Source organism: Brachyhypopomus gauderio, chromosome 9, assembly GCF_052324685.1.
Source record: "Brachyhypopomus gauderio isolate BG-103 chromosome 9, BGAUD_0.2, whole genome shotgun sequence".
Classification (NCBI taxonomy): Eukaryota; Metazoa; Chordata; class Actinopteri; order Gymnotiformes; family Hypopomidae; genus Brachyhypopomus; species Brachyhypopomus gauderio.
In genome coordinates this window covers 13,514,150-13,525,155 of record NC_135219.1, presented here as the reverse complement: position 1 = coordinate 13,525,155, position 11,006 = coordinate 13,514,150, and the positions used below count along the sequence as shown (strand labels likewise).

At 41.8% G+C, this 11,006-nt stretch overlaps 1 protein-coding gene across 1 annotated transcript; it reads right to left on the bottom strand.

Moving 5' to 3' along the window:
- Positions 1–1,543: 1,543 nt before the first annotated feature.
- Positions 1,544–10,742, bottom strand: nmbr (neuromedin B receptor). Its single transcript, XM_077016097.1, has 4 exons — positions 10,286–10,742; positions 5,887–6,232; positions 3,272–3,668; positions 1,544–1,554 (listed from the first exon to the last, which is right to left on the bottom strand). Exons 1-4 carry the CDS (start codon positions 10,684–10,686, stop codon positions 1,544–1,546), a joined length of 1,155 nt encoding a protein of 384 aa, XP_076872212.1. The 5' UTR covers positions 10,687–10,742.
- Positions 10,743–11,006: the final 264 nt, after the last annotated feature.

The following is an 11,006-nucleotide window of genomic DNA, read 5'->3' as shown; positions in this document are numbered from 1 at the left end:
GGTGGTTCTACAGTTATAGTCCTAAATGGCTGTGATCCCACGGCTCGATTCTGTAACACTACTTCACGTCTCACATAATAATGTGCATCTTACTGGCTCTCAGCTCTCCTGGTGACTGTTTCCACCCTCTGTGGACCTGCGTGCCCCCACCCCACACACACACAGCAATTTTACCCCTCACAGACACTTCCCACCCTGGGCTACAGCCCCCTGCTGTTCCCTCACTCGGCCTGCTGGGACACCCACATCCACTACACTGCCTCCACACTCCCTGTCTGGTCCACTGTCATGATAATCATCAGGATGTTGAGGGATTTCAGAAATATTCTACACTGGAAAACCTCCTCTTAGCACTCAGATCACTGGAAACATCAGTTGCTACAGAAAAGGATCAAATGGCAATCATTTTAGTAGTAATATATATGTATTTTATATTAAAAACATTAATCATTTTAACTTTTCCATCTTCTCAGAGCCTGTTAGTCAATATCCCTATTATAGCAAATAAAATAGCAAATAAAACTAAAACACCAAAACACTTACATTATTCATCATATACATAATGTACACAGACCAAGCTGTACCTGGTTTAGGCATTATATACAGAACATATACACATGTGTACATACACAAATGGACACACACACACACACACACACCTGCACTGGCCACGCAATGTTTTAATTCAGTAAGTTATTGTTAGTGTTGACTATACTAAATATAAGTTTGGGTTAGGGTTAGGTTAGTTCAGGGTTATAGGTTAGGGTTAGGGTTATGGGTTAGGGTTATGGGTTATGGGTTAGGGTTAGCTATCTTCAATGGTTATAAGTTGTCATCCAATGAGAAGGTGGTGGCAAGCCAAAAAAAAAAAAAAAAACGAATAGTGCTAATGTGCAGCCTGGAGGATTATGGGAATGTTAGCCACTTCTGACTCAGGGTTTAATAACCATATGTGGACACTGTGAGACCAAAGAGACATCTCAGGCTTTAATTAGAGTTAATGCCTTCTGACTATAGAGTCCCACTTTTGCTCCTAAAACATTTCTTTATGAACAGACACTGTATTCAGGTAGAGGACACTGTATTAGCTCTCTTGGCTGAATTCAGGCGAAGTAACGATTGTTCATTTCCGAGTTCATTTCCCTTCGTGCTGTGTCCAGAGGGCTTGTGCTGGTTGTGGGTGGACACCATGAGGGGAGTGCGGAGGAAGCACAGGACGCCCCTGCCTCTCCCTGCACACGTCCTCTCTAATGTCCTTACAGGCCATTAAATACACACTCGACAGCATGGTGGAACAAACCAGCTCCAACTCCAATTCTGAAACTGGCACCTCAGGGGGCAGTGAAGGGGAAGGACCCTGATGACCAGTAAAGGTGAAGGATCGCTTGCATGGCTGATAGGCAGTTTGACAGCAGGTTAACTGGTAAACCAGCAAACAGGTTAACAGGATAACTGGTTTAGTGGTTAACAGGTTAAGTGGTCAATTGGTTAAGTGGTTAACAGGTTAACTGGTTAACAGTTTCTTTTCGTACAATCTACTTTCTTATTCTGTCTCTGAAAAGAAACCACAGGCACATATGAGCCACAGCTTAGGAAACATGCCATTTAATGCCACGCCTTGTGATGCCACGCCTTGTGATGCCATGCCTTGTGATGCCATGCCTTTCAATATCACACCTTGAATTACTGGTACACAAATATACATTAATATAACAATCAGTCCTCAGATGAATAATGAAAACTAGAGACTTCCACATTTTAAAGCAAAGCAATATTTACAATTTCTACTTACAATTTATAAGTGTTAAGATTATACTTATAAAGCAGCAGATCATAAATCAAGCTAAGGTCTTGGCCTTTTCAAGGTTTTCGTGGTTCAAGGAGAAGTTAGTATTAGGTTAGGGTTAGAGTTTGGTTTAGGTTAGGGTTAGATAACATACTTCTAGGTAATTACCCAAATGCAGTCACACTGTTGTCTGATTTATTAGTTGTTTTGTTACAATTATTACTGCAAATTCTTCCCGCCAAAAGGATTGGCAGAAGCATTATGTCATTAACACATCCAGAGCTGAAGTTTCTGTTTATCAGTCTAAGGTAATTCAGCGGAAGAACAGTAGCAGGATGGAAGATGAATGTTCAGCTTCCTGTGATATCATCAGAGCGGCCGGGTGTGATTGAGCTGTTGTGCTGAGCGAATCTTTTGTGAATATGATGATTAGAGAATCTCAGGTTTGTTAATTAAATCAAATACAGTTTGGGTCTGACATTCACTGAGGTTTGTGAAATTGAAATGCCCTTTTATTCATTCCTCTCTCTCTCTCTCTCTCTCTCTCTCTCTCTCTCTCTCTCTCTCTCTCTCTCTCTCTTTCTCCCTGTGAATGTAAGTACCATCACTTGAAATTAACCAGTCAGGCGGGAGAAACTCTGACTTGAGCTTAAAGACATCTGTCTGCTTTGATTTGCACAGAATGTTTTGTAGATGCTGTCCATTATATTATCAGATATATGCTAATTTTATGTTGACAGATTTAATATTCCCAGTGGCTGTGCCTTCAATGGCTGAAATGCGTGCTGAATTTGTGAAAGCACAACAAAGCCCTGAAAACTATTCATGCCCTAAACTGAATGTTTCCTGACTCAGTAGTCAGTAGTCTCACTAGTCTGTCCTTGGCACATGATGATTCTGATTCTATATATTGTCCAAATTTCCTTAACCGTATGATATTAACAGTTACACTGTCCTTGCTTTGTCTACTCTGAGCAATTCAGTCAATGCATTCAGTGAACTTGACATGATGGGAAACCAAGAACCCCCACACACACTGAAGTGTGGATACTCTAGGTCATGAATAAAAATAATTATTAGTCAAATGACTATTTACCATTTGGACAAACTCAAAATAAAGATATGCTATTACTATGCTATTACTGAGGAAGAAACAGGGGTGTAAAATTTACAGAAATGCTTCTCCCATATTTTTCTGCCATCATCTCAACCCTCCATCCCCAACACAGCTGCATTGCTAAACCCCCAAACTATTATCCCCCACTCCTTGAACCAACTGCACCTACGTTTGCTTCTCTGCTAGATCTAAAATCAGTGCAGGTCAAGCCAATAACCTTCTCTCCAAATATCTTCCAGTCTGACACTAGATGTGCACTGCAAGCTTGTGGGTGGGAGCACTCTGGGCAGGGCCAGTGTGGGCGGGGTCTGTGTGTGTGGGGCCAGTGTGGGCGGGGCCTGTGTGTGTGGGGCCTGTGTGGGTGGGGCCTGTGTGGGTGGGGCCAGTGTGGGTGGGGCCAGTGTGGGCGGGGCCATTGGCCAGGGCGGGGTTGCTCTTCTTTATGGAGGTCATGCGCATGGCGGAGGTGCTCCTCAGGTAGCTGGAGCCTCGTTCCTGCGGCCGCTGTCGCCGGCACGCCAACTGGCTGTCGAAGTGGCGGCGGAAGCTGTCGCTCAGCAAGTAGAGGGCGAAGGGGTTCACGCAGGAGCTGGAGAAGCTCAGCACACGTGCCAGCAGCGTGAGGAGCAGGTGGAGGAGCGAGGAGTCCACCTGCCGGTAGTGGAAGGACCGGTACATGTAGAGCACGTGGTTAGGGAACCAGCACACCGCAAACAGGCCCACGAACACCAGCACGATCTTGGCCAGACGCTTCCTGGTCTCCATCTCGGGAAGAGAAGGTGAGAGAAACGCGTGAGACGGAACACTCCCGGTGCCGGTGTGCCCCTGCCGCCAGAACTCATCTGCACAAATGAGATGAGAACTGAAGGAGGGAGAAAAGCCCGTGGGTGGATGTGTGTCTGGGGCCGCTGCACAGAATGAAAATTAAAATATCTAGTGGATGAATCTGCAGCTTGATTGCTCATGTGTGCTCTGAGATGTGTTTATATTTTATTCTCTGTTAGACTGCTTACAATCCAATGGAGGGGGATTTGTTCTTTATATTGATGTGAACTGAATAGGACTTAAATCATTGCTACTGGGACAATCATTGCTGTTTGGATGAGGCACGTGGCTGAGCTGTTAAGGTACTGGATGAGGAATTGGGCCACCATTGGCCCCTGAGCAAAGCCCTTTACCCTCAATTGTTCATGATGTATTCAATCACAGTTGTAGGTTGCTTTGGATAAAAATGTGTACTAAATGCTATAAATGTAAGCTTCACTGTGCAGGTAACATAAGTCTCATCATCTGATCAATCTGAAAACATATTTAACAGGTAACAAACAGATAGATTTAAGTCATCACCACTCATCAGTTTACCGTGGTCCAGACACCTACATGCAGAGGGATTTTTGTCAAACAAAGATGATTTGGTTATTTTTGTATTTCATTATATAATACTATTTTATTTACCATTTAATAATCGTATTATAGCTAAAACTATTGTCTTTGGTGCTACCTTGTGGTTTTTGATGAATTAATACAATTAAACCAGCTGTCCTGTTTCTCTGTCCTTGTCTCTCTTTCTCTTTCACACTCTATTTCTCTATCTCTTTCTCTCTCACATACTCTTTCTCTCTCCCCCCTTGTCTCCATTGATCTCTCACTCTTTTTCTCTGTCTCACATTCTTATTATTTCTCTCTCTTGTCTCTCTCACTCTCTTTCTCTTTCCCCCTCCCCTTCTCTCTCTCTCTATCTGTGTGTCTCTGTATTTCTATTTGTTAAGCTCCTCGCCCTCCTGCCCTTTATTTCTTACAACACTTTTCTAGACACTTTTTCAGTGACTGGGTCTGTTCCGAATACGTTATTCCTGCTGTTTGCCTCGCGTGTGAATCATACGGCCCCCCCACTGCAGGCTCTTCCTGGGCGCTGACGCAGGTCTACACACTCATCACTCCCCAGTGGATTTTAACACATCCTGCTCTGCTTTATGTCTGTATTCATCTTTTTGTGTTCATGATTTATAGGGTTAAATGCTACAAGCATAAAACTTGGTTTGAGGAATACATTATATATTTATATTCCTCGCCAAGTGGTTTGTATGTTTATTTATTAAACATCAAAAACAATGTATGCATTTTTATACGTATTTATACCTTTAAATATTAAGATATTAACATGCAAATTGTATTTTAAATATTTAAAAAATGTTGTCATTTTCCAGGCAGTGTGACAGTGTTGGCTGTTTTGCTCTAGTTCAACCTCTTCAATGAAAGAAATTATTCATGTATTCATGTACAGGCCCTCTTAGCCAGAGTGACTTACATATATTTATCAGTCTCACAATGTCTGTGGTCTTTGGGAATAAAAGTCATGACCTGGGTGTTGCTAGTTCCTTGGTTTGCTGCGTAGTTAACTATACATAAAAACTCCCTATTAACTACACAGCAAGAATCCCAACATTAATACTGTTTTTGCATTGTATTTAATGAGTTTTTGCTGTGTAGTTAATGTTTTGTTTTTTGTACCCAGCACTTACTTACTATTATTCTATTATTCTATTATACTATTAAACTATTATACTATTATACTATTATACTATTATACTATTACACTATTAAACTATTATACTATTATACTATTAAACTATTATACTATTAAACTATTAAATTATTAAACTATTATACTATTATACTATTAAACTATTATACTGTTATACTATTAAACTATAAGCACATAATTTCAGGGTACTGCTTATGGAACCTCATGATTGTGAGTATTTAAATCTGGACTTATCATGGCACCTCATTAATTTAATAGAAAGTTAACAGTACATTAACAGTACTTAATAGAACATTTACAGTACTTAATAGAAAGTTAACATTTTACATTTTATTCAAAAGAAGATGTCAGATAGTCTGAACTGCATAAGTGTTCGGTTAAGGTGTTTTACCTGGTGTTCATATATTGCTTAACCTGATGTTTTACCTGGTGTCTTACCTGGCGTTTGGTGTGCTCGCTGACCTCACCAGGAATATCATGAGCACTCTGGATCAGCGTCCTGGCGATGTGATAGTAGTAGATGGAGATGATGCTCAAGGGAACGAGGAAATACACCAGAAAGATCAGAACCGAGTGGATTTTGGGATGCAGCTCGTTTGATAGGGGATAGGGCACACAGGCTGTGAAGGTTATGTTCCCATCAGACATGTGGACCACCTGGGAGAAGATGGCTTCAGGTACTGCCAGTAGCACGGAGAGCACCCAGATGGAGATTGCCTTCAGGCAGGTCCAGAAAACAGCACTGGACGCCTGGATGTCCATGGGATTCACAATGGCTTTATGCCTGTGAGGGGAGAGTGTGAGTGAGGTTAGCTTTTTAACCTAAGAGAGGTGTCTGGTTTGATTTGTCATCTCATGTCTTGAAGAGAGGCATGTTGGCTTATTATCTGCATCTATGAATTGAGTTCACCTCCAGAACACATCAGGCTTCACTAGGGAGAAATTTGGACTAGATGGAAATCAGGACCCGTGGATTTGAAATTTGTAGTCTTGATCTACAAATTGTACCCATGGATTTGTAAACCAAACCAATTTTGTAATCTGTGCCCATGGAATTGAAAGCTGTAGTTTCAGTGGGTACAGATTATCGAGAGCTGTGGGAACAGATTTTAAATTGAGAGTGTGGATTTCTAGTGTGTGGAGACCTAAATCTAAACCATGGGTACAGATTTCCCTTGTGCTCAGATATTTCTTCTCAGTGAACCGTGACTTTCCTTAGGGGTTTGGGATCTTCTAAAAGCATTGCTTCATAATAGGTTTCAGGGTATTTTACAGGATACGTCACAATTATGAATGTTTACATTCTGGAATTTGCAGTAATTTCATAAGTTTAAAGATCATGACCTAAAATGAACTTAAACAAGAGCATAATGAACATTTAATTAGCATTCATTTTATGTTGGTGTCTTTCACCCTTTCAGTTCAACTTCAGAACCATTTCAAATTAATCATATCAAGCCAGCAGCTGTCACGAAGCTCTGCTATTGGCCTACTGAATAAACCTATTATCCAATTATCTTTCAGCACTTCGCTTATTCCTGCAACAATGTTCATCTCTTCAGAAGTGTGTTGTTGGCTGTAAAACCATTCACATAGATCAAGTTTAGATTAATTGGAGATTATATTATTATATAACTATTATTATATTATGGTTCAAATTCTTGGATCAGCCACAGTTACGCATTCTGTGAATGTCTCACAGTAACATTAGAAACAATACTGTAGCTTTGGTAACAACAGGACTTTGTGTGCACTGCTAAACTCAATAGTAAATGTGAATGTAAGTGCAATGTACATCAGATGTAAATATCCGATGTAAATGACTGTCCTGTAGAAAGCACTTTGTTTATGGTCATGTTTGCTCTTCCACACCTAGTGGAGAATAGCTGAAGCTGAAAACAGTAGTACTATGCTGTATAATGTACACAGCAGGTGGTGAGCTGAGCACAAACCCCAGTGAGAGCCCAGGGTGGGGTTTAACATCAGTCTCCCCCAGGCCCAACATGGTCAATGAGTCAAACACATACTTTTCTGCTCAACTGGAAAAGAAATATATAGATTGTTCTTGTGCTGACATTTTCTCAGATATTCTCCTGATAATGCCGAACCAGTGTAAGCAACATTCATTCCTCAAAAAAGCCTTTCACTGGCTTCATTTTATGATTGTATTACATAGAAAATTAAAAAAACTTTCTTCTGATATAAATCTGTTTAGATATACTTATGATTATTATTATGATTATACAGATGACTCCAGCTGATCTGTGATGTCTTGTTTGGCCGCAGGTCTACACTGGGGTCTCACTGTCCTCTGCAGGGCCTGAACCGGCCTGCGTGGGGCGCTGTAGGGCATGGGGATGCAGCAGCGGGGCTGCACATCTCAGTGGGATAAACACCTCTGGGCTGGATGTGTGGTTTGAGTGTGACAATACAAATGGACTTGATTGTGATTCATGTGTGGATGTAAGGGCCAGAGTAAGTGGTAATAGGATTCTCTCTGTGGCTTTAAAGGCATCTGCAGGGTTGGCATACAAATAACTAATTTCCCATCTGGCTCCCACCCAGAAACACAGACCCAGGTGCTGTCCCTCCCACATAAGTGGCTGAAGCCTGTATGAATCCAGATGTTTGACAAGTGGGGAAAAGGATCTTTTTGTCATGATATTGGTTATGGAATATATATCCACAAGTATCCCCTTGCTACTGAACAACATGGACTTTGGAAAGTTGTTTTGCTACTTTCCAGTTCTGATAGGGAGAACTAATAAAACAGACCGCAGATCAATCTTTCTAACTATGAGAAATAAATTTCTAATTTATTTTAATCTAAAATCTCACCTACCTCTGCTTCTCCTTTCTGTTTTATATTGTAGTTCTGTAGAGTGTTTAAAACTCACACACACTAAAACACAGGACTGTGCTCGTCAACTTGACATTAATGAATGTTTAACTACTGGAACAGCAACAGGCGAAAAGGAAGGCGGGTGGGTAGAAGGGAGAGGAAACTAGAGAAGGTGACTAGCTTCTGCCAGTGTGCAGGTCTGGAGGCTGGAGAAGGTGACTAGCTTCAGCCAGTGAGCAGGTCTGGAGACTGGAGATGGTATAGCTTTAACCAGTGAGCAGGTCTGAAGAAGGTAGCTAGCTTCATCCAGCGAGCAGGTCTGGAGACTGGAGAAGTTAGCTAGCTTTATCCAGTGAGCAGGTCTGGAGAAGGTAGCTAGCTTCATCCAGTGAACATGTCTGGAGACTGGTTGAATGTAGCTAGCTACAGCCAGTGAGCAGGTCTGGTGAAGCCAGTGAGCAGGTCTGGAGAAGGTAGCTAGCTTCAGCCAGTGAGCAGGTATGGAGACTGGAGATGGTAGCTAGCTTTAACCAGTGAGCAGGTCTGGAGAAGGTAGCTATCTTCAGCCAGTGAGCAGGTCTGGAGACTGGAGAAGGTAGCTAGCTTCATCCAGTGAGCAGGTCTGGAGAAGGTAGCTAGCTTCATCCAGTGAGCATGTATGGAGACTGGAGAAGGTAGCAAGTTTCATCCAGTGAGCATGTCTGGAGAAGCCAGTGAACAGGTCTGGAGACTGGAGAAGGTAGCTAGTTTCATCCAGTCAGCATGTCTGGAGAAGGTGGGTAGCTTCAGCCTGTGAGCAGGTCAGGAGAAGGTGGATAGCTTCAGCCAGTGAGCAGGTCTGGAGATTGGAGAAAGTAGCTAGTTTCATCCAGTGAGCATGTCTGGAGAAGGTGGGTAGCTTCAGCCTGTGAGCAGGTCAGGAGAAGGTGGATAGCTTCAGCCAGTGTGCAGGTTCTTGATAAGGTAGCTAGTTTCTTCCAGTGAGCAGGTCTGGAGACTGGTTGAATTGAGTTAACTTCAGCCAGTGAGCAGGTCTGGGTGGTGTGAAAGCGTGCTGAGTGTGCACTTCCATGATGAATATGCTGGTTCATTCCATGGAGATGAAGTGTCTACAGACTCAGGACTTGGAAATAAATGCAGTCATTCAATACATGTGAATGAAGCTGAGTTGGGAACAGGCCAAAACCTCTTATTCACGTGTTCTAAAGATATTTTTGATATCATGAGAAAGGTTGTTATGATTGATGCAAATAATGTCCCTGATATTATTGCTCAAAGCCATTCAATAACACACAGATGAACAGATCTTCCCAATAAAACAGGCTTTTTGTTCTGTACACATTTGTGCCATTATAAACAAATTAATCTTATAATTTATTGCAGTACTCGCAAAGTCTAATAATGAGAATAAGAATGCTACCCGAATTGTGATGCATATTCACAAAACTCAAATTAGACATGAAAACGCGAACATGTTCCCTTATAGATTAATTACATCCACAGTTGAATTTCTTTGGCATTCAAATCCATGCGCATCTCATTATCTGGTCACGTGTACAATAGGGTTTTAAGTCAAAGAAGCATGCTTGCTGCTGGAAGAGTGTCTGAATACAACAGTATATTCTGAGGACTAGCACAGATGCTGAGCGCATGGTTCCAAAGCATCGGAAACAAACATTTCCGAACCAATATAGTCTGGAATAAAATAACCTGTGATACATTTTAGGTGCATGTGAATTAATAAACCGCATTCAACGAAATAAAAACAATCAACAACCTCTCGCAATTACTTTGATTTGCGTCAATGCACCATTTTAAATGTCGCGCGACAATGAGCACAAATATTTCACTTGTTTTTGAGGTTTATTTAGTTCTCGTTGCTACTATGCATGCGCGTTTTCGTGATGCATCTGTTTGGATAGTGATGTGAAGTTAGAGCAAAACTGTGGAAGACTTTCGTAGTGACTGTAATGGTGCATACAAAATCCACCTTACCTGTCGGCGCTTAGCGCCGTGAGTGTGAATACGGAGACCCCGACCGAGGTGAGCTGGATAACCGGTATTAGCTTACAAGCTACGGTACCAAAAATCCACTCCTCGAAGAAATAACGGATGGCGTCCACGGGCACACAAGTGACCAAAAGCAAAAGGTCTCCAACGGCCAAACTGGAGATGAATATGTTGGGCACACTCCGCATGGCGCTGGTAGTGATAAATATCTTTACAAGAGTGATGTTGCCTAACAAACCAATTGTAATTATAAGTATATATACTGATGGTATGACGCAGCGAATAATGAAATTAAGTGTTTCCCTTTCATCGGATATCCACTCGTCGGTTAGGTTATTATAGTCGGAAGTGTCCTTAGATAAGGATGTATTTAAGGTGTTATCCATTTTAGATTAATTGTTTCAGTTAGCGAGTTTACGTTATTGTGGTAGAAGAGCGATAAAAGCGCGAGCGCTGTTCTTTAAAGTTGGTGCTGAAATGCGCGCGCCGTTCTCCGTCAGGTGTCTCAAGTTGCCCGCGCGCATAGTGAAGCACATGGACGTGAAGGGGGAGTCACCACTCCAGCACCCACACTGTAGGGGCGGGGGGGAGGGGGGGGTGTATTCAAACACACGTAAAATTACCTGCGGTTTGATTTTTTTTTTTTTAAAAATCTATTTAAAATGTAACAATCAGAACAGGTCAATGTAAATGTATTTATTTATAG

Coding starts and splice junctions, on each gene's coding strand:
- nmbr (XM_077016097.1), bottom strand. CDS start 10,686: ATGGATAACACCTTAAATACATCCTTATCTAAGGACACTTCCGACTAT. Junction 6,233..10,285: donor ACGGCGCTAAGCGCCGACAG/GTAAGGTGGATT, acceptor CTCCCCTCACAG/GCATAAAGCCATTGTGAATC. Junction 3,669..5,886: donor GCGAGCACACCAAACGCCAG/GTAAGACACCAG, acceptor TCTCTTCCCGAG/ATGGAGACCAGGAAGCGTCT.